The sequence below is a fragment of the Mustelus asterias genome, chromosome 16 (assembly GCF_964213995.1).
Source record: "Mustelus asterias chromosome 16, sMusAst1.hap1.1, whole genome shotgun sequence".
NCBI classification, from domain to species: domain Eukaryota; kingdom Metazoa; phylum Chordata; class Chondrichthyes; order Carcharhiniformes; family Triakidae; genus Mustelus; species Mustelus asterias.
The window spans coordinates 16,352,214-16,379,045 of NC_135816.1; the positions used below are offsets into that span (position 1 = coordinate 16,352,214).

Sequence of the window (26,832 nt, forward strand, 5' to 3'; positions counted from 1 at the left end):
CTACCCCCACATATTTTACCCGCTAATCCCTCTAACCTACACATCTCAGGAATCTAAGGGGCAATTTTTTAGCATGGCCAATCAACCTAACCTGCACATCTTTGGACTGTGGGAGGAAACCGGAGCACCCGGAGGAAACCCACGCAGACACGAGGAGAATGTGCAAACTCCACACAGACAGTGACCCAAGCCGGGAATCGAACCCAGGTCCCTGGAGCTGTGAAGCAGCAGTGCTAACCACTGTGCTACCATGCCGCTATGATAGTAACTTTTAAGGGGCGTCTTGACAAATACATGCACTGGATGGGAATAGAGGGATATGGTCCCCGGAAAGGTAGGGGGTTTTAGTTAAGTCAGGTAGAATGGTTGGTGCAGGCTTGTAGGGCCGAAGGGCCTGTTCCTGTGCTATAATTTTCTTTGTTCTTTGTTCTTTGATGGATGGAATCTGGAAAACTGGGAATGAGGAGTTCCCAGGAGTGGTATCTGCATCCACCCAATCACCTACTCTGACCTCCCTCAATTAACCAGGCTGGCAGAACTGCAGTGCCCAGTGTCTTATTTGGATATGGGGCATGCAACCTCCTTTTTGTGTAAGTTCTGGTTAAATACTGCAACCTGTCCAGGTACTCCTGTGAAGCTTTTCTACAGCAGGGAAGGCAAGACACACTGGGGCGATTGCATAGTTTCGCGAGGTGCACACTGATGACAGGTTGTACCTGATGTCAGACCACAAACATGACAGCTATTTTCTGCTGATGCTGCCCTGCCCCCAAGAACCAAAACATTGCAGAATGACCCATTTTGGAGAACAGTGGGGCCACTTTAAAGGTATCAGAGTCTTTCAAGATGTTGCAGACTTTGAGTATGTTTGCATATGAACAAGTCATTGCTGCTACTTTAAAATAGTTTGATCATCAGACTTGCTTTAAACTGCACCCACCACAACTTTGCACCTTTTGAAGAGATTGAAATCAAACTTAACTGAAAATTGCAACGGGCCCACAGAAAGCAAACTTGTCAGACCATTTTCTGCTGGAAGTTGCAAGTTAAATACAGTAAGCTTGATGTTTATCAGGGGGCGAGGGGGGATTAAAACATATTCAACATTTTTGCACACTTTAAACCTTGATCTAATCTAAAGGCGTTGGTGCATCTTTTCAGAAATGTAGCACCAGAACTTTTTTAAAGTGTGGCCAAATTCTCCATGACAAGAGACACCTCTTCGAACTTACAAGTACATTGTCTTCTTCCGTTAATTAGACTAGTAACTGAGGCTGATGGCTCTGTTAGCTGGGGAATGATCCAGCCAAGCCTGGCCAGTTGGAGTCAGGTTTTATCAATTTTATGTCTATACTGTTCCTTCCTAGCGATTATGATACCCCAAGAGCAACTCCAATGGTCATGGGTTCAGATCCCGCCATTTTAAGCAGCATAAAACACTTGCATAGACCCATTGGGCACAAAGACATGTTATTGTGCCGTAGATTCTGTATTCATCTTGGGTTGGGTGATGCTCATCTTGGGTTTTGGATCAAGCCTTTAGTTGAAGCTTGATGAGCAGTGCCAGAGTTGAAGTGTCAGCGGGGGTAGGGGTGGGGTGGGGGGTGGGGAGGGGGTGGGCGGGTGTGGTTGTGGAGTGGTTTGGGATTGGGATTTCCTCCTTATATTCAAAGAAAAAATAGTTGGATAACTCAACCTCTTATGGTATCTTGTTTAGAGTTTCATAAAATTCTTTCATGGAATGTGGGCATCACTAGCAAGGCCAGCACTTGTTGTTCATTCCTAACTGCGCTGCCCTTGAATTGAGTACTTTGCTTGACCATTTTAGAAGGAGTCAAGAGTCAACCACATTTCTCTGTGTCTGGAGTCACGTAGGCCAGGCAGGTAAAGAAGGCAGATTTCCTTCCCTAAAGGACATTAGTGAACCAGATGGTTTTTACAACAATCAACAATGATTAGTTCAGCTTAATTCTCTGAAGATAAAACCTATGAGCCTGCCGTATTTCAACTACTAGATAGGAAGGAGGTGGTGGCATAATGGTATTGTCACTGGACTAGTAATCCAGAGATCCAGGATAATGCTCTGTGGACCCAAGTTTGGATCCTATCACGGCAGATGGTGGAATTTGAATTCAGTAAAAATCTGGAATTAAAAGTCTCAGGACGTAAAAACCCATCTGGCACGAATGCACTTGAGGGAAGGAAATCTACCATTCTTAACTGGTCTGGCCTCCATGTGACTCCAGACCCACAGCAATGGCCTAACAAGCTAAAGGGCAGTTGGCGATGGGCAATGAATGCTGGTCTAGCCAGCGACTCCCACATCCAATAAATAAAAAAGAACTCTGGTCATGAGTTGGCAGTGTTATCCATTGTGGGCATGGCTTTTCGAAATCACATTTAAGACATGATATTAAGTTGAGTGGAAAGAGAAGCACAGTGCACTTATGTCTCATCAAGGAACACTAAGAGCTGCTAATGGTAATGCCACTGATCTGATAATCCAGATGCCCAGGCTAATGCCATGGAGAAATGGGTTCAAATCTTAAAATCATAGCAGCTGGTGGAATTTAAATTCAATGAACAAAATATGTAATTGAAAGCTAGCCTCAGAAATGAACAAAGAACAAAAAAGTTACAGTTCAGGAACAGGCCATTCGGCCCTCCAAGCCTGCACCGACCATGCTGCCCAACTGAACTAAAGCCCCCTACCATCAGGGGACCATATCCTTCTATTCCCATCCTATTCATATATTTGTCTAGACACTCCTTAAAACTCACTAAAGAACAAAGAAAACAAAAGTGCCATGAAACTATCATTGATTGTCATAAAACCTGGTTCACTAATATACTTTAGGGAAGGAAATCTGCCATCCTTACCTGATCTGGCCTACATGTGACTTCAGGTGTGCAATAATTTGGATTTTAACTGTCCTCTGAAAAGGCTGAATAAAGCACTCAGTTCAGGGATAGTTAGGAATGAGTAATAAATGACCTGACAAAGAGTCATCCAGACTCAAAATGTTGGCTCTATTCGCTCTCCACAGATGCTGTCAGACCTGCTGAGTTTCTCCAGCATTTTCTGTTTTTGTTTCAGATTCCAGTATCCGCAGTATTTTGCCTTTATGATAAATGCTGGCCTTGCCAGCGTCACCTACATCCCATGAAAGAATTAAAGTTACTAGTCTAATAATTTAACTATGTGTGCTACCATACCCATAGAACCTCTGGTGTATTCTTTGCACTTATTGTTACATTGGCTGAGCGTAACAGCTGGTTGTATATTTTTAACTGGCCTGTTGTGAACTGGATTGATTTTATTTACAGGAGCGTTTATTGCAAATTGATCAAAATTTGGCCAAAGTGATGAAGCTCGATAATGACATCAAAGCTCTTGAATGCAGGAAAAAGCAAATGGAGGAGGACAATAGAGAACTGGAGGAGAAAATGGAGCAGGTTAGTCTCTGTTGTGTTAAGAAGCCAGTGCCAATATTCCATTTCCTTCTTAAAAGTAACATTAGAAGTATATTTAAATTCAACAATTTTCTTGGCTTGTTCTTCTTCTGAACATTTGCTTGGAGCAGCAAGTCCTCCAACATTATGCCCACATAATTTTGGGAGAAAATGCAAGCAGATCACACAACCGTGGAAAACATATGGTTGAGTCCACCTTGTGTCACACCATACACTTTCCAGCAGGACTCCGTGTTTAGTAGTCTAGAGCAGAAACTTATATCTTAAACTTATTATTTTGAATGGCAATTATATAGAAGCAGAGGCAGCCTCCACTTAAAAAAAATAAACACCAGCAGCACCAAGTTCTTGTGAATTGTGGAAATTCTGTGATTGTTTTCTGGTTGAGGTCATTCGACCATGTGTTGACCAGCAATCAATTCAGGAATATTGGTCTGAAAGACTCGATTGCATGCTGGGTGACTCAAATATCAATAAAGCTATCCTACATCCAAGTTTGCTAATGACATGAAACTAAGGGGGAAGAATGAGAGATGTGAGGAGAATGCAAGGAGGCTTTAAGGGGATTTAGACAGGCTAAGAAAGTAAGCAAGATTGTGGCTGATGGAACATAATGTGGAAAAATGATAAGTTATCCACTTTGGTACGAGAAAGGGTTAAGGGTGAACGGGGAAAAGTTTAAAGGGAATATTAGGGGAGGCTTCTTCACACAGAGAGTGGTGGGAGTGTGGAATGAGCTGCCAGATGAAGTGGTGAATGCGGGCTCACTTTTAACATTTAAGAAAAATTGGACAGGTACATGGATGAGAGGGGTGTGGAGGGATATGGTCCAGGTGCAGGTCAGTGAGACTAGGCAGAAAAATGGTTCGGCACAGCCAAGAAGGGCCAAAAGGCCTGTTTCTGTGCTGTAATGTTCTATGGTTCTAAACAGAAAGGCAGAGTATTTTGAAAATGGAAAAATATTGGGAAGTGTTGATGTCCAAAGGGACCTGGATGTTCATAAGTCACTGAAAGCTAGCATGAAGGTGCAGCAAGCAATTGTGAAGGCAAGTGGTATGCTGGCCTTTATTGTAAGAAAATTTGAGTCCAGAATAAAGATGTCTTGCTGCAATTGTATAGAGGTTTAATGAGACTGCATCAGGAGTATTGTGTACAGTTGTGGTCTCCTTCCTAAGGTAGAAGATATTTGAGATAGAGGAAAGCAATGGAGGTTCACCAGATTGATTTCTGGGATGGTGTGATTGTCCTATGCGGAGAGATTGGAAAGTATGGGCCTATATTCTCTAGAGTTTAGAAGAATGAGAGATGATCTCATTAAGACATACAAAATACTTAGGACTTGATGGTAGTTGCAAGTAGGAAGTTTCCCCTGGCTTGTGGTGGGTGCTAAGAACCAGGAGACAATAGAGTAAGTGGGAGGCCATTTAGAACTGAAATGAGGAGGAGTTTCTTCACTCGGTGGTGAATCTTTGGAATTCTCTATCCCAGAGTCTGTGGAAGCTCAGTCATTGAGCAGGTTCAAGATGAGGATCAGTGGATTTCTACATAATAAAGACATCAAGGCCTATAGGGAGGATGCGGGAAAATGATGTTGAGGTAGAAAATCAGCCATGATCTAGTTGAATGGTGGAGCAGGCTGGACGGGCGGCATGGCCTTCTTCGACTCTTGTTCCTTATATCCAAAGAGCAAAAAATAAATTCCAAGTCAGAAATTTTACAGGCTCCCAGGTTTACCAAATGCACTCCAATTTGTTAAGAAAAGTCTTTTTTAAATCATAGAATCCCTACAGTGCAGAAGGAGACAATTCGGCCCATTGAGCCTGCAGTGACAACAGTCCCACCCAGGCCCCATTCGCGTAACCCCATGCATTTACCCTGCTAATCCCCCTGACACTAAGGGACAATTTAGCATGGCCAGTCAACCTAACCCGCACATCTTTGGATTGTGGGAGGAAACCAGAGCACCCGGAGGAAACCCATGCAGACATGGGGAGAATGTGCAAACTCCACGCAGACAGTGACCCAAGGCCAGAATTGAACACGGGTCCCTGGTGCTGTGAGGCAGCAGTGCTAACCACTGTGCCGCTCTTAATTCTAAGTCTATTCTCAATCTTGACCAAATAGTATTTGACAAAGTACAACATCGTATCTGCTAATTGGAAATAAAATGGCTTTTAAAAATTGGCTCTATCTAAAAAACATATGTGCAGTTGTAGTAAAATACCCTGTCTCTAGGAACCAAGGTTTATTTTTTAACACCCACCTCTATTGTGGTTAATGAGGGGGGACTGAAGTGACTGAGTAGCACGCAAGCTGATGTTGGATATAAGTAGAACAGAATCCTTGGGCTTGATTTTACCATTTTCATTCTAAGTGCCGAATCTGGGCGTAATGCAGATCCGACTTAGAAATCTGCTTTCAGGCGCCGCCATACACACTCAGCCATCTCCAGTCCCATTTGCGCTGTGGGCGGGGCTTAGCACGGCCGAAACGATCGGAGCTCTGAACTGCGCATGCGCAGTTTGAAAATAATCTGAAAAAGCGTGCCCGTGTCAGATCGCTCCCGAGCCGGAGAAAGCGGCTCGAGAGTGAAAAGCGGGAGCAATGGTGCACACATACATCACTGTCCCCCTTATCCACCCCCCCCACTACGCACACACATCACTGTCCCCCTTATCCACCCCCCCCCCACTACCCAGACCAATCGCCACCCCTGCCCCACTCCCCTCCCCACCGATCGCCCGCAGAGTGGCAGGGGACCCCCCTGCTCCCCCACCAGAGATCCATCTGCCCCCCCCCCAACCAGAGATCCATCTGCGCCCCCCACCAGAGATCCATTTGCCCCCCCACCAGAGATCCATCTGCCCCCCCCCACCACCACCAGAGATCTATCTGCCCCCCACCACCAGAGATCCATCTGCCCCCCCCCACCAGTGAGCGATCGGGTCTCCCCCCCCCCCCCCCACCGAGATACATGTTACCCGCCTCCCTCCTCCACCCCCCCCCCCCCCCCCCCCCCCCAGACAACGATCTGACCTCACTGCCCCCCCCCACCCCCCCCCCAGAGAATGGTCTGGCCTCACTCCCCCCCCCCCCCCCCCTCTCCAGAGGAACATATGACCCGCCTCCTCCTCCCTCCCCACCAGACAACGATCAGCCCTCCCCCCACCACCACCACCAGACAACGGTCGGCCCTCTTGCCCCCCCCCCCCCCCCCCCCCCCCCGAGATACATCTGACCCACCTCCTCCTCCTCCCACCCCCAACCAGACAACGATCTGGCCTCACTCCTCCTCCTCCTCTCCCCCCCCCCCCCCCCCCCCCCCCCTCTCATCACTGATCTGAGTCAAAGAGCCGTTGGAAACACTGAAAGCGCCTTTCAGAAGCTGGAGCGTCCGTTTCAGACTTTTATTTAGCAGGTCCATTACGGCACGGTTCCGGATTGGCAAACGCGGTGGTAAAGGGAGAAATGCTGATAAGGTTGGGCGGGCAGTTCATTAATTCAATTTAAATGCATACAAATGTTTTGGGCGCGAATCGAATCGCCGCCATTCCCGGGTTTCGGTAAAGTGGCAATCTGCGTGGATGCGGGCGCAGATCGCGATATGGCCTCTCACCCGACTTTACCACGTTTTCGGGCGCGAGGCAACGGTAAAATAGGGCCCCTTGTGTGCACTTGTTGCAGGTAGACAAATTATTACAGTATGTAATAAATCATGTATGTGCAATGGGACTTGCCGTATGTTTACCTAATTATGTGAGGAGGATAATTGGGCTTCAAAGTATTTTGCACCTATTGAGCCCTGCTAGTACTGTAATTGTTTTGAGATTGTATACCTGAGTGTTTGGTTATGTTGCTTGCAGTGCACGCAGCCCACTGGTAACATTCTTGTTTCCTTGAAGCAGAATAGTACTGATACATGACCCAAAAAAACCCTAATTTGATCTATATCTGGTGTGAATAATTGCATGGCTATTTACTTTTACATAATCAGCACTGTTAGGTGTAAAAGGAGCGGCATTATTCATCTAAGTAGAAGGTTTAGGCATTTTAAAAATAATTGTCTTGCTAAGTGTTACCTTTGTGGTTGTAATACTTAGATTGTACCTATTTTGGAATTGGTGGGTTAAATTACATGAAGTCAGATTATATCATTGAACAAAAGATCAAGTTGGTTCATTTCCTTCACAGAATTAGCAACTTTGCCTTTTTGACTGAGAAGGATTGGTTTAAAGATCTGTATGTTTCCCTTGGTATCCACCACTGTTGAACGGGTGACTTGATTTCTCCCTGTGGTGGGGGATGTCTCTCCGTCTCAATACCTGCTGATTCTGAAAATACTTAGAAAAGACAGAAATGAAGATCAAGGGGGAACAAGTAAAGAAGCTGGTTGTTTTTCTGTGATACTTGACAGAGACGACCAAATTAAATTAGAAGAACACGTCAGGAGGAGCAATCAACTAATTCTGCATTTTCTCATTCTCACTGTATCACCAGAGGCGGTTGCAGTGACATTTAAGAGAAACTAGGTTAACTATGTGGAAGAAAAGAATGAGGTTATTTTGATACAGTTAGATGGAGGGGAGGAGTGTCTAACATTTAGATGCAAATAAAGAGTAAAACCTTAAATTGTGAGCATCAGCTCTGTGTGGCAATAGTGCAACTTTTGAAGAGTAACATTGTCTCAGATGTTGAAGGATCCTGAAAACGTTGGAGTACATGTAGTTGGTGGCACAGGGGTTAGCACTGCCTCCTCACAGTGCCAGGGACCCGGGTTTGATTTCCGGCTTGTGTCACTGTCTATGTGGAGTTTGCATGTTCTCCCCATGTCTGCGTGGGTTTCCTCCGGGGTGCTCTGGTTTCCTCCCACAGTCTGAAAGACATGCTGGTTAGGTGCATTGGCCATGCTAAATTCTCCTCAGTGTACCCGAACAGGCACCGGAGTGTGCTGACTAGGGGAATTTCACAGTAACTTCATTGCTGTGTTAATGTGAGCCTTACTTGTGACTAATAAATAAACTTAAAACTTATAAATATTGGAAATCAATAGTCTGTTGTGTTGAGGAATTTTACTTCAAGTATTTCTATTGCAACATCATTTGTCAGAAATGTTGCACTGTATGGAAGTTGACTCAGAATGTAGCTCGCCTGGAAATTAAAGGCCAATTGTAGGAACTTCCTAAAATATATTGCCATATTTAAATGAACATTGCATTTAATGTGTTCATTGTGTTCAGACTAATAGGAGTTATGGAATCTTCAAAGTAGGTGCAAGAATCCAAATTTAAACTACACAATGCTGAGACACCAATTATGGTATCCCATGGAGAATTGATTTAATCTGGGACTTTTATCATGACTTGGTTTGATACTTTATGGTCTAATGAACCATCAATAGGTTTGTAGATTTTGCAAAGGATTTCATTCAACTGCTTAGTCAGAGGATGTAATTTATCTCGAGCATTTTACTCAGACAATGGATTATGTAAGTCATAAAATCTTAACAGCACAGAAGGAGGCAATTCACCACATTGTGCTATTCCTGAAAGAGCTATACAATTAGTCCCACTTCACCTTTCTCTGTAGCCTTTCATATTTCCCCTCAGTAAGCCACCTCAGTCTTCACAAAATGAAAGGAATCCAAAGGTGTGTAATGTGTGCAAGGATACAATATCAAGGGCCACCAACTGTTTAAATGTATCCCTGAAGATTTCATCACATTACTTGCTTCATGCGATAATCTTTAGTCAGCCATTGTGCACAACCTTGTGATGCACTGCCTTCCTATACCATTTAGAAAGCAAAGAGACTCATTGACAATTGGATGATGCTTGACCATCTAAATTCTTTGTCCTATATAAGCGTTGCACACATGCAACTATTATTGTTTTTGGAATGTAATATATTCTTCAACGATGCGACCCAAGTTCTCGGTGGTCAATATCAGTTAACTTGTATCACTCCTCTGATTGAAGAGAATAATACGCATTTTTATCAAAGACATATTCGCATCTGCTTTGTAATTCAGCTTTTTCAAGGGACAGATGAGCAACTTCAAGACAAGTACCACAATCACCAGAGGACGGTGAATGAAAAGGAGAGACTGCTGAATGATCGCCAACGAGAGCTTGATCGGGTAAACCAGAAGTGCCAGAAACTCAACCGACAAAAGTCAGAGATGTTGGTTGAGCAAGGTACTATAAAGGAATTTCTAGCTGACATTTTAACTTTAATTATCTGCAAGTTATGATTAAGTTTTCGAACTTGTACATCAGACTCGTTCTGATATAAATGCAATTAGCTGGTGTGCTCCATTAATTAGTTTGAAAAATATGCTTCATTATCTTTTGAATATTCTGATGTTTCACTTCAGTATCTTTGTCATAAGCCTATTAGTGAGTTGCAAACTACTCTCACCCACCCATGTGTTCTTACAAGGAGCGTGTGGGAGAGACTATTACCAAAATTGAGAGAGAGCATAAAATTGATGATAATCTTATGATAGGCATTTGAAATTAATGGAGAGATAAGGGAGGGAGAGACCGAGAATGGAAAGGGAATGTCATCTGATTGCAGCATACGGCAAGTGGGGTGAAATCACTGCAGAATTTGTCAGTGTCAGTTTTAGACTGAAAACCGGCATTCAGCCCTCCAGCTGCACAGCCACGTTTTCACTCCAGATTCTCCGGCACTTCGTGCACAGAGAATCTGGAGCATGGTTTGCGCCATCACTCTGGCAGGGCAGGAGTCAGTAAGGTCATCTCCACAGAGATCGGGACGCCATCTCTAACTGGCACCCTGATCTGCACAAATCAATACAGTGGATTAGAAAGAGGGTTGTACAATTTTCCTGATGGAAGTGATTGATCTTTGTTTGCTCCTCACTTTCCTTGTATTTAGGACGACTTCAGCTCCAAGCTGATCGCCAGCAAGAAAACATTAAAAAACGAGACACACTGGTCCACTCTCTGGCGATGCAGCTCGAACTGGAAGGTTATGAGCGAGCACCATTCAGTGATCGCCAGTTTGATAGTTTTCGTCGACAGTTGACTGCTCGGTTGGACAGTGAGAAAGAATCAGCCAACCAACTACTGGTGAGAGCAATTGTTCCCCCCCCGCCCCCCCCCCCGCCGAAAGTGTATTGTATGGGTCTCTGTTTTGGGTCTGTGACATTGTACTTCTCTGCTGTATTCAGAACATCTGATGAGAGAATGTGAACCATCCTGTTTAGCAATCCAATGCTGTGGCTGGCTGCGGGACGTGCTTTTGCAAGATGGGGAGTAGCCCTGATCTTACCATTATGTATCAAATGCATTGTTTTGTGGCCTGCAATTAAGACCCTCAATTTTTAGCACATTGATAAGTTAAGAAAGAATGCCGTAGGCTTTTAATTTGTAGTTTCCTACAAATTACTACCTACTCCTCTTTGAAACAAGCACAGAACACAAATTTGTTATGTCAACTTTATTCAAGTTGGATGTCCTGGAAAGTGTTTCCTCTCCAACAAACATTAGTAAAGAGGATTAACTGCTTAATCATCCAGTACTGTTTTTGGGACTATGCTTTGCACTAACTGTATGTAACACTTCCTGTATTACAGCAAAGATTACATTTCAAAAGTAATAAATTAGCTGTAAAATGTTTTGGAATTACCTGAGGTTGTGATAGAGGCAAGACTTTCATCCTTTAACACCTATTATAGTCTAAATTGGAGCTGGTAATATAAGGCAATGAAAGAAAGTTTACCTTGGGATGAAATGTAGATTAAATGAAACCACTTTGTTTTTCAAATGTGACGAAGGTCTTGGTCTCCCAGGTTAATGTTTATCCTTGAACTGTCTAGAGTCTTTGTACACCCAGCTGTAACCAGGAATTGTTTGTTTTAACAGCGTGAATATGCAGAGAAAGATGCAACCAAACAACGGCAGGTTGATGAGATCAGAGATAAGAAGACAGGACTAGAGCGAACAATCGAACTTAAGTTAGACATTCAGAGCAAGAGACAAGTTGAGCTGAAGAACATTAAACTGGATCTCCAGCAGCTGGAAGGGTCTTCCACTCGACTGCAAGAATTGGACCAAGAGCTCAACAAAGCGGTAAGGCAGAAAGGGACTCCACTCCCTCTCATTCCACCATGTCCTTCTCAACTCAATCTAGAGAACGACTGTTTTACAATAGAATTCTGAATTTAGAATTATTTGAGGCAGTACTGAAGGAGCATTGCAGGGCCACAGGATGAGGTCCTCTCAGATGGTATATAAAAGATTCTATAGAATAATTTCAAAGAATTGTAGGGGAGGCATTCCCAGAGACCTGGGCTATATTTAGCACTGAATCAAAACAGATTATCTGATCATCATTATTTTGCTGTCTATGATGCAGTGCTTTGGGTTATGTTTCCTACGTTACAACATAATTCTTCAAATACGTAATTGGCTGCAAAATTCTACTGAGACATCCAGTGGTTGTGAAAGGTGCTTATGTAAAGGTGCTTTCTATTTTAAAGACAAATGTGACCTTATGTGGAAATCAGAAAAAAATTACAAACAGCAGCTTAATAACTTGGGTGAGAGGCAGTTCAAATCCTGAAGCGGACAGCCAAAAGGTTGTGAGAACAAATGTACAACCAGTTTTGACAAGAAACGTAATTGAACATGAGGATTAATTTGACCCAAATATTATCAGTTTTCTTATCTTGTAGTTCAAGCTTGAGCAATAAGTTTGAAGTACATGACTTAGCAACAATTTTCTGGTAACGAACGCTGTAAAATTAATGAATGAGAAATTTATAAATTTTGTTTTGAGGATGGAGCATACCAGTCCCTCAGTACTGCCTCAAATGTTTCTGAATTCATGAATCCGCGAGACTCCTGGCATCAAGATGCATTATCTCCTCATGATTTCCTTCCTAAGTTGTAAAACGTGTTGCACATTTAACAGAAGAATTTGATACAACTCTCTCTGGTCGAAGTCCGTCTTGGAAGCAAGAAGATCCAAAATCAATTCCGTCATACTCCGAGGTCTCCAGTGGTAGTTTGGTCAGGACGTCAATTAGAAGCTAGGCTCATTAAACCTTAGAAATATACTGGTTGAGCAATTAGCTGTGTGGACTTAACTTCCAGGAGCCATCAATGTCCTTGGTGTCTGCATCAGAATCGGAATGAACAAGTGTTAAAGTTCATCTTGAGGCCTGACATTGACTGACCTTAACAACAGTTGATTGACCGGGACTATTGACTAACTGCTGTTGTGACCTTTATCAATCCTTCAAATGTTGACTTTGAGCCTGGTCATGCCTACCACATCCACCTTGAAATTAATCTGAGATTTAACTCTCAGTTAGCTTTCTTTGATGAAGGTTGACTGCTGACTTTGCACACATGGGATGAGGATGCTGATGGGGATCTGCTGGTCAAAAATTCCACAGAGTTTCTTGGATCTATGATCCTGATTATCAACACCCAAAGCAAATGGCTGATACCCTTCTGTTTACAATGGCGTGGAGATGCTGGTGTTGGAGTGGGGTGGGTACAGTAAGAAGTCTCACAACACCAGGTTGAAGTCCAACAGGTTTATTTGGCCCCAACCGGGATCTTGGGTTAATGTCACACGACATGTAGCCCCCACCATTCGGCCTGGGCTTGCAAAATCCTACTAACTGTCTTGGCTTGAGACAATTCACACCTCTTTAAACTGTGATTATCTCTCTCTCCACTCACATTGTCTATGCCTGCAAAGACTTGATTACCTGTAAAATCTCGCATTTCAACCATTATCTTGCAATTGAGTGTCTGTCTATATATGCCGTGTTTGTGAACCCACCTCTTCACTCACCTGATGAAGGAGCAGTGCTCCAAAAGCTCGTGATACCAAATAAACCTGTTGGTTTTCAAAGGTAGCCAACTTCAATATCCATGCAATGTAGAAACCAATGATCAAAGAAATGCAAAATTCTACATTAGTATGTTTGCAGGAAACAGGAAATTGACCTCAGCTTCAAATTCTGGAAATAATTATAGAATCACAGGGTGGTGCCATACCATTCATTTTTTTTTCCACTTGCAAGTTTGTTCTCATTCTTGAGCTAGGCAGCCCTCCGATTCATTAAACAAGGGAATGATTTTCTTATTTATTTTTGGGTTAGTTGGTTATGGAGGCTGCCAATGCTGAGCCCAATCCTAACCTCCTTTTCCAGAAGACCTAATTTGATGGCGATTAAGAAAAGGATCTTGTCAGTTCTCTCAGAATAAGAACAACAAAATCCTATATTCATGTTGTGCCTTTAACACAATGAAACATCACAAGGCTTTCCACAAGAGCGTTATGAAGCAAAATTAGACACCAAGCTACGTGGGGCAGGTTGCCAAAAGCTTGTTCAAAGAAGTAGGAGACAAGAGAGGTGGGGAGGCAGTGATGTTGAGGAAGAGTATTTTAGAGCATTGGACTTCGGCAGCTGAAGATATCACCAAACCTTTCCCCCATCCCCCCCCCCCCAGCCCTCACCAGGACATGAGATCGAATGTAGCATCCTGACTGCCTCTCTTATCAGTTCACCTATCATTGACCAGAGTTAGATTCTGAAATTTTCCTGGTTAGAATGATTAGAATGGAGCTGCTTTATACTTGTTGACATTGAGGGAGCTGCCCATATAGGGCTGATATTGACAAAGTTTGATGTTAGGCGGGAAAAGCAGTGTTGAGCCTGCTAATAGTAATGGCATCTCTTTACATCATGTAGGGCCCGATTTTACCATTTTCATTCGAAGTGCTGAATCTGGGCGCAATTCAGATCCGACTTGGAAATCTGCTTTCAGGAGCCCCGATACGCACTTAGCCTGAAAAAAAAATCGCGAGTCTGAATTGCGCTATGGGCGGGGCTTAGCGCGCCCAAAATGATCAGAGCTCTGAACTGCGCATGCGCAGTTAGAAATAAAATTGAAAATCATGCTGCTGTCACATTGCTCCCAGGCCGCATAAAGCGGCCCGGGAGCGATGGCCCCTAGAGACATCACCCCCACCCCCTACAACGTAACTTTCCCCCTTATCCACCCACCCCCTCCCCCCCCCCCCCCCGCTACCCAGACCGATCGCGACCCTCTGCCCCCCACCCCACCGATTGCCCGCAAAGTGGCAGTGGTCCCCCCCTGCCTGCCCACCCCCCCAACCAGAGATCCATCTGGCTTCCTCCCAGTATATTTTACATACTCACAGCTGAGTACTTCGACAGTTGCACTAATTAAGTGCAGGTGCACTATAATAGCTGAGGAATCCCTTCTCTCTGCTGCCTGTACTTGCAAAATCCACCCAGGTACATATCCAGGCCTTTATTGAAGTTGTGTAATGAAACATATAGGTGCGTGTACAAATAACCGTTGCTTGATTCAACAAACTTTGCAATTGTGTTTAGCAACAGCCAACTTGCAGTAAATTCTAAGCACTGCATTTCCAAGTTGAGAAGATAATTTGGGAAATGGTAATAAGATAATTTCTATTTCTTCTGAACTTGCTGGTGTAGGGAGAAAGAAACAATATTCACGGCAAGTGAAAGATAATCTAAGTTAGCATTTATAACAGGAATGATCAGAATTAGAAATGTGATGGGATAGAATTAACCCCCCCCCCCCCAGAGAATGATCGGGCCACCCCCCACCAGACAACGATCTCGTGGCCATTTTTGGTCCTCGGTAAAGTGGGCGTCAGTGCAGACGTGGGCGCGGATTGCGTTAATGGCTTCACGCCTGACTTTACCACATTTTCGGGCCCGAAAACGGGCGCAACGCAGTGGTAAAATCGGGCCCATAGTGTTGGACTTAGTTGAAAGAAAGGTTTTTTGACCAATCTTTTGGACATCTTGTCTTAATATCTCGTTTTGTGACTCGGTGCCATATTTTGTCAGATGACACTCCTTTGAAGCATTATGGGACATTTTACCACATTACAGGCACTGTATTAAAGTACACTGATCGGAGGGTAGGTCATGATGTAGTGGGTTATGTGATAAAGCTGATGATGTGTGTTCAGCATGTTCATCCATAAGAACTTGCCTTGCATAAAAATAATGCTGAATAATTCTTCCTTCCTATCAAGTTTGTCAGAAGTAGTCCTTTTGGCCGAATGTCAATGACGGATGTGCACTGTGCTTGAATACAAGCCTGCTCCTCGGTATCTAACACGAGCATTATACTGAGCTAAATATCTACTTCAGCAGAATGTAGTGGAAACCCATCTGCATGGAGGTTAGAGGGTAGGCGTTGGAATAATTGAAGCATCTCAGTATGATAGTGAACACTGGGAATAACAAGGAAAGTGCACTTGGGAGAGGGATTAAAAAGTTGAAGTGAAAAATGCAAGCCAGCAGGGAAGTAGTTGGGACCAAAGAATTAAGTATCCTGGTTGCCCGTGCCAAGCATCTATCCATAGAATGCAAATTATCTGTTTATGGAAACTTGAGATATATCATTATATTGTAAACTGAAGTTGCAAATACTTGTTTGCTTTCCGGTGTTTTTTTTCCCCAGTGAACATATCCCTGTCTCAGGTATACCTTTGTGACTTCTCACTTGTTCCTGAATTTATTGGCTTTGTAGGAGCATGACCTAGAACGTGCAGAAACCAGCAGCAATGTGGACGGTCTGAAGACTGAGCTGGTGGATCTGAAGAAAGAGGAGGGTGAACTAGACAAGTCCTTGTGGAGACTGGATCAGGAAATGGAGACATTGAACTTGCACACGACAGCTAGGACGCAGATGGAAATGCTGAAAAAAGACAAGGTAAATGTATGCGTGTTTGTGTCTGTCTCTTGCTCCTTCTATATGTGGCAATCAATTAATTCTGTAGCTTTTTTAAAAAAAATTTCTGTGATGTGGATGTTGCTGGCTAGGCCAGCATTTATTGCCCATTCCTAATTGGCTTGCTATGCCTTCATGGAGGTCATTTAAGAGTCAACTCTTGCTGGGATCTGGAGGTGATCTAGGCTGGGATCTAGGCCAGGTGAGGACTGCAGATTTCCTTCGCAAATGGACCTTAGCGAACCAGATAGGTTTTTGTGATAATCGGCAGTGGTTTCATGATCATCATTAGACTTTTAATTCTAATTTTCTTTTAATTAATTCAAATTCCAACATCTGGGGCGAAATTCTCTCAAAGAAATTCTAAGTGTCGAATTTGTGAGAAAACTGGAGTAATTCATGCTAGCTTTTTCATTGGGAGTTCAGAGAAGAATCTTCTACACTCTCTGTGCACTGCAGAGACCACCAGTGTGAACTTCATTAAATTTCAGGGGACGGGGCCTATCCCCGCTGGAAAGGCTGAAATCAGCGCGCTGAGGGGGCCACTGCACATGTGCCAATCTAACGGTGCCGAGATCGGCGCATACGCAATAGCCCTGCACTGACGCCTTCACAGATTGCAGGCCAAGTCAATCGCTGGTGAGCCCGGCGACCCCCCCTCAATGCTGGCTCTCCACCACCCCCCACGGCCCGATCGTTGGCCCCCTTGACCTTTCGCAGGTCAGCCCTGAAACCCCCCTCCTGGCCTGTTGTGATCTCCAGCTCCCCCTCACCTCCGATCACCCTCCCTGCCCCACCCTCCCCCTTCCTTAGCCTGCCCCGATCGCTGGCTTCCCACCTCCTCCCACCGATCCTTCTGCAGAGTGGCATTGGGACCCCCCCCTACCAATCGCCGCCTCAGCATTGGCACTTTGCTCTTTGGACAGTGCCGGGGCCCAGGCTGGCATTGCCAGCCCCACCCCCGCCCCACACCATCCGGCGCTCTGGGGGGCCCAACTGCCCCCCTTTCACTCCAGCGGGGTCAGGCTGCTAGTTCCCCGAAAGTAGAGGGCGAGTGTAATCCCCACTGGAGTGAAACGCTGGCAGGGTGCGAGAGGCTAGCAGGCCTGGGCTGGCTAATTGCATTTAAATTAAATGGAAATGATTAATGAAAATCCGGGGCTGGAAGATGTGAACACTCGCGTAAACCCTGCGAATCGGCCGCCGCAGGATTTTCCGGGCCCGCTGCACTAAAAATGTAGCGCAGCAGGATGGGAGAATCACGGCCCAGGAGTGGTGGGATTCGAACCCAGGTCCCCACAACATTACCCTGGGTCACTGGATTATTATGCCACCAGCTCCCCATTAGTAGTTAGCAATATGGGACTACATGACGATGCTAAATAATGATATCTGTCAAAAGGAACTTTTTTGAAGCAGTCTTGTGAAGCATTTGAAACACTTGTGACAGACAAATATGTCTTGACCTTTATTCATCATTTGAAGGAAGGCTAATGTGTCACTCTTGGCACTCTTATATCATTCCGGCGACTCCATTTATATTGTTTTAAGATTTCCTCAGCTGTACAGCAAGCAGGGTGGAATTACTGGGTTTTTAAGGTTTAAAAATTTGAGGACTCATATTTGATAATTTTTTCAAGTTTTTGGGGAGAGCAGATCGGCGAGATTGGGAGAAACTATTTCTACTCATTTGGGAGTCTGACCACGGAACATGGTTGAAAAATTAGAACCAGTACTTCTGGGAGTTAAATTGGGGAAACATCACTTCATGTAAAGGGTGGTAGAAGTTTGGAACTCTCTCCGTAGACAGCAATTAATCAAACACTAGTTTTAAAACTGAGAAATTAGATTTTTGTTTGCCAAAGCTATGAAGGAAAGATGAATATTTGGAGTTGAGTCAAGGGCTAGTCATGATCTCACTGAATGTTTGAGTAGGCTAGATGATAAACAGTGCCATGTATAAACAGCATATTTACATTAATTCTAACATTTACCATTGCTGTCAGTGCCTAAATGACAAGTGTGGATTCTTTATTTATTCATTCGTGGGACATGGGTGTCGCTGGCTGGCCAGCATTTATTGCCCGTCCCTAGTTGCCCTTGAGAAGGTGGTGGTGAACTGCCTTCTTGAATTGCTGCAGTCCACGTGCTGTGGGTTGACCCACAATGCCATTAGGGAGGGAATTCCAGGATTTTGATCCAGCGAAGGAACGACAATATATTTCCAAGTCAGGATGGTGAGTGGCTTGGAGGAGAATTTGCAGGCGGTGGTGTTCCCATGTATCTGCTGCCCTTGCCCTTCTAGATGGAAGTGGTCGTGGGTTTGGAAGGTGCTGTCTAAGGATTTTTGGTGAATTGCTGCAGTGCATCTTGTAGATAGTACACACTGCTGCTACTGAGCATTGACCCTAATCAAAAATATTAATCTTTCAAACTGAGTCACTCACTATTTGTCTGATTATAGGTTTACCGCAAAACTCCCTGATTAGTCTCCTAACCCCTGATTTGATTTGATTTGATTTATTATTGTCACATGTATTAGTATACAGTGAAAAATATTATTTCTAATGGCCTCAGATTAACTGGTGAGCAGAATGCAAGCAAGCAAATATTATCCCACAATCTGAAACTGTCCATCGCAGAGGGTCATGGTTCTTTCCAGTTCCTGTCTTCATCGCAGATCTGGCAATTGATGAAGCTGGTTATTGTAAAAGGTTGCTCAGGATTTCAATTATGTGGGTTGTTTGAATTGATAGAACTCTCAAAAAAGGTGTAAGGTTATTTTAAAGCCAAAATACTGCAGATGCTGGAATCTGAAACAAAAACAGAAAATGCTGGAAAATCTCAGCAGGCCTGACAGCATCTGTGGAGAGAGAATAGAGCCAATGTTTCGAGTCTGGATGACCCTTGGTCAAAGCTGGTGAAGAGTAATCCTGACTCGAAACGTTGGCTCTACTCTCTCTCCACAGATGCTGCCAGACCTGCTGTGATTTTCCAGCATTTTCTGTTTTTGTTGTAAAGTTATTTTGCTTGATGGCTTTTTTTAAAAATCCTGCCAAATACTTGCTGTTTCTTTTTTCAAAACAATTACTCCAGTCTTAAAGTTACAAAGCCTATGTGCAGAGTGGACAGGACAAGCCCTTAATCCATCTCCTTGTTTATTCAAATCCAATTCAAATTGAATCCAATTCATGGTCCCCACAAGGGAAACACACAAGATCCAAGCTGACAAGAAAAAGCATTGCACCTGATCTTGAGCTTGACCTGATACTTATCTTCAACTCATCAAGACTTGCTTTGGCCAATTTATTTTCAACCTTCAACCAGCTCCTTGTTGCAGAATATCTCCCAGTGGCCAATATACATGACAAGTATTTACTCAACCTTAAATTGACAAGTGTTGAAGCTTATTTTGAACTCAGCAACAGAGCAGTTATTTTTCCGAGATTGATATTGGAGCTTAAAAGTGTGGATTAAATTTCAATCAAAAATAGTGACATTGATCAAGAAGGAGTTGGATAGAAAATTTTATTGAGAATTGAAGATTTCGCTTCGACTGCTGAAACTTGACTCCAGATTCTTTGGTTGGACCATTGCACCTTCTCCCTTTTGGAGATGAAATGATTTTCTGAAGCTGTGACTGTAGTTATTCCCTCTGTTTCACGTTTGCACAAATCACCAATTCTTTCTTATATTTTTCATAGTTATGCTTATCTTAAATCATTTTGTTAGGCTGAAAAAGAGGAACAGATCAGGAGGATAAAGTCAAGACACAGTGAGGAACTGGTAGCACTGTTGGGGCATTTCCCAAACAAGAAACAACTAGAAGATTGGCTTCATACGAAAGCGACAGAGATCAATCAATGCAGGGATAAACTATTCAAGATGAAGTAAGTACGGAGCCTAAAACTGGAAGCTTGGACTGTGGAGGATATATTTATATTCAAAGGTTACGATCCAGTGATGTGAACTACTCATTTGTTAATTCAGGAAATCTCGCTGCCCGTGTCTCCCATAGTGTAGAGAACTGTACATGTCAATATCCTGCATGCACTTACCAATCTGCTGCATTGAGTAATTCCTGCATTAGTGCATCAGCAAAGTTCCAGTGATGGTACTGTGCAAAATAGGGACAGCAGCATCTCGAGGTTGCCACCAGGAGGAATGTGGAGATATTGCAGTCCTTTGCACTAAAATAGATGAAATACAACTGTTGCAAAGATACTTCACTTCTTCGTGAAAGACTAGGGAATCTTCTGTGGTGCAGTGAGTTAGGTTATACTGTTTTGCAATGTTAGGTGGTCTAAAGCCATGCATTATGCACTGTGTTATCAGGGAGACCAATTTACAGTGACTTAAGGCAGTAGATTCTTACCTTGTGACATGGGATTTTGCAGGCCATCTTCTGTAGAATTTGGGAGCGGTAAAATTCTGGCCATTATGTCTGCGCCAGCCATCATGCATCTATCTATTCTGATCCCATTTTCCAGCACTTAGTTCATTGCCTTGTATGCTATGGCATTTCAAATGTTCATCTAATTGTTTGTTAAATGTTGTGAGGTTTCCCACCTCTACCACCCTTTCAAGCAGTGAGTTCCAGATTCCCACCGCCATCTGGGTGAAATTTCTTTTCTTCAAGTCCCCTCTAAATCTCATGCTCCCCAGTTATCAGTCCCTCTACTAAGGGGAAATGTTCCTTCCTATCAGCCTTACTATGTCCTTCATAATTCTATTCTCCTCAATCATTACACTACCCCCCCCCCCCTCCTCCTCTTTGTAGCTGAAACACTCCAGCCCAGGCAACATTCTGGTGATGTCCGCTCCACCCTCTCAAGTGCGATCACATTCTTGCTATAGTGTCGCAACCTGAACTGCACATAGAACTCTAGCTGTGACCTAACGAGCACTTTATACATCTCCAGCATATCCTCCCTGCTCTTATATTTTCTGCCTCAGCAAGTATTCCATATGCCTTCTTAACCACTTTATCTACCTGTCCTGCTGCTTTCAGGCAGATGGATATGCACCCCAAGGTCCCTCTGATCCTCTGTACTTCCTAGTGTTTTACCATTTATTGTGTATTCCCTTGCCTTGTTCGTCCATCCAAAATACATCACCTCATACTTCTCAGGGTTAAATTCCATTTGCCACTGTACTGCCCATCTGACTAGCTCTTCTATATCGTATTGTAATCTTTTCTCCTCGCTATTTACCGACCACCAATTTTCTTGTCATCTGTGAACTTATTGGTCATGCTTCCTACTTTCAGATCAAGATCATTAAAGTATACTACAAATAGCAAGGGACCCAGCATTGATCCATGCAGTACACCACTGGACACAGGCTTCCAGTCACAGAAACAACCTTCAACCATCACACTCGGTCTCCTGCCCCTAAACCAATTTTGGATCCAATTTGCCAAATTTTTCTAAATCTTATGAGCACTTACCATCATAGAGTCATAGAGGTTTACAGCGTGGAAACAGGCCCTACGGCCCAACTTGTCCATGCCACCCTTTTTTGTTTAAAACCCCAAAGCTAACCCCAATTGCCCACATTTGGCCCATATCCCTCTATACCCATTGTACCCATGTAACTATCTAAATGCTTTTTAAAAGATAAAATTGTACCTGCCTCTACTACGACCTCTGGCAGCTTGTTCCAGACACCACCCTCGGTGAAAAAATTGCCCCTCTGGACAACTTCGTATCTCTCCCCTCTCACCTTAAACCTATGCCCTCTAGTTTTAGACTCCTTACCTTTGGGAAAAGATATTGACTATCTACCTTGTCTATGCCCCTCATTATTTTATAGACCTCTATAATGTCACCCCTCAGTCTCCTATGCTCCAGAGAAAAAGGTCCCAGTCTATTCAGCCTCTCCTTATAACTCAATCCATCAAGTCCCGGTAGCATCCTAGTAAATCTTTTCTGCACTCTTGCTAGTTTAATAATATCCTTTCTATAATAGGGTGACCAGAATTGCACACAGTATTCCAAGTGTGGCCTTACCAATGTCTTGTACAACTTCAACAAGACGTCCCAACTCTTGTATTCAATGTTCTGACCGATGAAACCAAGCATGCCGAATGCCGCCTTCACCACTCTGTCCACCTGTGACTCCACTTTCAAGGAGCTATGAACATGTACCCCAAGATCTCTTTGTTCCACAACTCTCCCCAACGCCCTACCATTAACTGAGTAAGTCCTGCCCTGGTTCAATCTACCAAAATGCATCACCTCGCATTTGTCTAAATTAAACTCCACCTGCCATTCGTCAGCCCATTGGCCCGATTGATCAAGATCCCGTTGCAATTGGAGATAACTTTCTTCACTGTCCACTATGCCACCAACCTTGGTGTCATCTGCAAATTTACTAACCATGCCCCCTATATTCTCATCCAAATCATTAATATAAATGACAAATAACAGTGGGCCCAGCACTGATCCCTGAGGCACACCGCTGGTCACAGGCCTCCAGTTTGAAAAACAACTCTCTACAGCCACCTTTTGTATCCATTTAGATACCTCACCCTGGATCCCGTGAGATTTAACTTTATGCAACAACCTAGCATGCGGTGCCTTGTCAAAGGCCTTGCTAAAGTCCATGTAGACAACATCAACTGCACTGCCGTCATCTACCTTCTTGGTTACCCCTTCAAAAAACTCAATCAAATTTGTGAGACATGATTTTCCACTCACAAAGCCGGGCTGACTGTCCCTAATCAGTCCTTGCATCTCTAAATGCCTGTAGATCCTGTCCCTCAAAATACCTTCAACAATTTACCCACCACAGATGTGAGGCTCACTGGCCTGTAGTTCCCAGGCTTTTGCCTGCAGCCCTTTTTAAACATAGGCACAACATTTGCCACTCTCCAATCTTCAGGCACCTCACCCGTGACTATCGATGATTCACATATCTTGGCTAGGGGACCCGCAATTTCCTCCCTAGTCTCCCACAACGTCCTGGGACATACTTCATCAGGTCCCGGGGATTTATTTACCTAGTCTGTGCTGTATTTTGATCATGTCTCCCATGAAGGACCTTGTCAAAAACCTTACTGAAGTCCATGTAGACAACATCAACTGTACAACCCTCATCTTATCAAAAAATTCAAAAAGTTGTTAAGCATGATCTTCCCTGACAAAACCATGCTGACTATCCTTGATTAATGTTTGCCTCCTTAAGTTGAGATTAATTCTGTTCCTCACAATTTTTTCCAATAACTTCACTGACTCACTGGCCTGTAATTACCTGGTTTATCCTTACTTCCCTTCTTGAATAATGGTATCATGTTAGCTGTCCTTTGGTCCTCTGGCAACTGTCCTATATCCTATATCTCAGATATCCACTCCATCTGACGAAGGAGCAGTGCTCCGAAAGCTTATGGTATTTGCTACCAAATAAACCTGTTGGACTTTAACCTGGTGTTGTGAGACTTCTTACTGAACTCTCCTATAGCCAGAGAGGATTTGAAAATTAGCATCAGAGCCTGTGCCGCTGTGCCTCCCACAGCAGCCTGGGATACATCTTGTCTAGGCCTGGATGTTCATCCATTTTAAGTCTGCTAAAACCACTAATGCCTCCTCGCTGCCAATGCTAATCTGTTCAACTATATCACAGTCCCTCTCCTTGATGTCCATCCCTGCATTGTCCATTTCCTTAGTGAACACGGCTGTAAAAAAAAAACATTTAAAACCTCACCTACATCTTTCGGCTCCACATTGTGGACCCTAATGGCTCCTACTCATTGCCTGGGTTACCACCTTGCCCTTAATATATTTATGAAGCATCTTGGGGCCTTCCTTTATTTTGCCTGCCAATGTTTTTTTCATACCCTCTCTTTGCTCTCCTAATTTCTTTTTTAAGTACCTCTACACTTTCCATACTCCTCTAGGGCTTCCACTGTTTTCAGCCGCTGAACTTGATGGAACAGGTTTAAAGGGGATGAGGAAACGGGGAGCTGGCGATGTAATTTCCACAAATCTTTGGGTGGCAGACCAAGTTGAGAAGGCTGTTTTAATAATAAAAACACATATGGGATCTTTGGCTTCATTAACAGTGGAATAGAGTACATAAACAAGGAGATGATGCTAAACCTTTATACAACATGATTTCACCTCAGCTGGAGTATTGCGTTGAATTCTGGGCATCACGCTTTCGGAAGAACGTCAAGGCTTTAGAGAGGACGCAGAAGAGATTTATTAGAATGGTACCAGGGATCAGGTTGTTCAGCTTTGTGGAGAGACTGGAGAAGCTGGGATTGTCCTCCTTAGAGCAGAGAAAGTTTGATAGAGGTGTTGAAAATTGATTTTGTTTGGGAGTAAATAAGGAGAAACTTTGCAATGGCAGAAGAGAAGGGAAGCAGCAAACTCCAATATTTGGCAATAGATGGAAGAACCAGAGGCAATATATTGGGTGGGATCTTACGGCCTCACTCGCCCAGAAACCGTCAACAGACCCGTTCAGATTCCGGTGGTGGGCAGGGTGGTAAAATTCCAGCCATTGGATTACTTAGCCAGTAGTTGTGATCTCAAATGTGCTGCCTGAAAGGGTGGTGGATAGAGATTCAATACTAACTTCAAAAACAAAAGTTGATGAAAAATAAATCACGGGGCTAAGGGGAATGAGCAGGGTAGTGGGATCAGCTGGATTTTAAATCCATTTACAAGATGTGGGCACTGAAGGCTTAGCCAGCATTTATTTCCCATCCCTAATCGCCTTGACAAGGTGGTGGTGAGCCACCTCTTGAACCACTCCAGACCCCTGTGGTGTAGGTACACCCACAGCGCTGTTGGGGAGGATAGAATCATAGAATCCCTACAATGCAAAAGGAGGCCATTCGGCCAACGAGCCTGCACTGACAATCCCACTCAGGCCCTATTCCTGTAACACCATGTATTTACCCTGCTAGTCCACCTGACACTAAGGGGCAATTTAACATGGACAATCAACCTAACCCGCACAACTTTGGACTGTGGGAGGAAGCCAGAGCACCTGGAGGAAACCCATGCAGACACGGGGAGAATGTGCAAACTCCACATACACAGTGACCAGAGGCTGTAATTGAACCTGGGTCCCTGGAGCTGTGAAGCAACAATGCTGATCACCGTGCTGCCGTGCTGTACCAAAGAGCCAGCACATGCACAGTGGGCTGAATGGCCTCCTCCTCTGCTGTAGCATTCTATGATTCTAAGTGGGTTTGGTTGCAAACTTTGCTTCATTAGCAAGTTTAAAGATGAAGGACTTTTGAAAAGCATGCAGCTTCTGGCGTATGTGCTTGTGGTGAGCACACTTGAGGCAAAGCTCCGTGAGTAACTCTCCAAGATTTTTGGCGAGACGGTTATCAGCTCCTGTGAAATTCTAAATGACACGGACATTTCAGTCAACGGGGATTTTTCTTAGCATTTGAAATTGGGGTGATTCCCTTGTGTTACCACTGAGCTGACATTTTTTTGCACAAGCTCTTGGGAACCATCTGAGTCTTATCAGGTGAGAAATGGAAAGGAGTGCGTTGCATATTAGGGGTGCCAACCACACAATGGCAGCAGAGTTCAAGAACTCATTAGCTACAAAGATTGAATGATAATTGCTACGCTGTGCTTTACCCTGATGTGTGTTACCGGAATTGAAGAAGGGGGGGGGGGAATGGAAATAGCGATGACTAAATATCCAGTTTTGGTTTTTTTTCTGATATTATCGAGCTCTGTGCCTTATTAGAATCTCATAATAAACTAATTGCGGTCAGCATCGGTGTAACTCTTTCCAGTTTACTTCCTGTCACGGCATTATTCTGGGGTATTTCTGATGTGAATGCATGCATTTGTGGGAATTAAAATTCTTGGTGTGATGGAAGGAAAAGTGACAACAAGCGCATAAAGGTGTGAAAAGCAATAAAAGGCATTTTCGTATTGGATTGGTTGCTTTTTAAAAAAAAGAACTTTCTTTGTAAAATAAAGTTTAAATTTGATATATAAAGTGCAGTACAGTTGAATATTTTTTCAATGTCGTACGTAGCCTTATTGAAATGCTTCACTATACTTTATATTTACTTTATCTACATTTCATTCTCTGGTACGTACAGCCCAAGGGGATTTACTTGGTTTCCATCCCTTCTGTGCACTACGGCAGGAGGGACTTTGACTGTGGCCTTTCCCCATTCAACCTTTGTGCTGATTGCCACAGACTTTAACGCATGCCTCGGCACTGGATGTTGAATGAGCCAATCTGTAACACTTGGTCATGGCCAGCTCTTTGCACTGGAAGACCAACAAGTTTGGAGCCAGACCAAAGGGTTGATGATCCTCCAGCAGTAGTTGATGTTTGTCTTAAGTATGCATCCCTGAGAACAGCCCGTAGAGTACTAAGTCCTGCATCATGGAGTTCCTTGCAATGAAAAACACTGCATCTCAGATCTTCTATGCCATGCTTATTCAGATTGGACTGATTGCTGCCAAATCACTGGATAGAAAATGGAGCTGACATCAGCTGGTGCAAGGTTGTCTCCAGTGAACTCATTCCTGGCACTGACATTTATTGACTGCATTGTCTATTGTCTGTTCCGTACTGT

The 26,832-nt window shown here is 43.8% G+C and overlaps 1 protein-coding gene across 1 annotated transcript in view; it reads left to right on the forward strand.

Moving 5' to 3' along the window:
• rad50 (RAD50 homolog, double strand break repair protein) overlaps positions 1 to 26,832 on the forward strand; it is a 121,095-nt gene that overhangs the window by 19,570 nt on the left and 74,693 nt on the right. The window contains exons 7-12 of the mRNA XM_078230691.1: positions 3,328 to 3,456; positions 9,503 to 9,668; positions 10,375 to 10,568; positions 11,364 to 11,570; positions 16,062 to 16,244; positions 19,995 to 20,152. Of these exons, the coding sequence (XP_078086817.1) occupies positions 3,328 to 3,456; positions 9,503 to 9,668; positions 10,375 to 10,568; positions 11,364 to 11,570; positions 16,062 to 16,244; positions 19,995 to 20,152 (1,037 nt within the window). The remainder of the gene's footprint in view (positions 1 to 3,327; positions 3,457 to 9,502; positions 9,669 to 10,374; positions 10,569 to 11,363; positions 11,571 to 16,061; positions 16,245 to 19,994; positions 20,153 to 26,832) is intronic.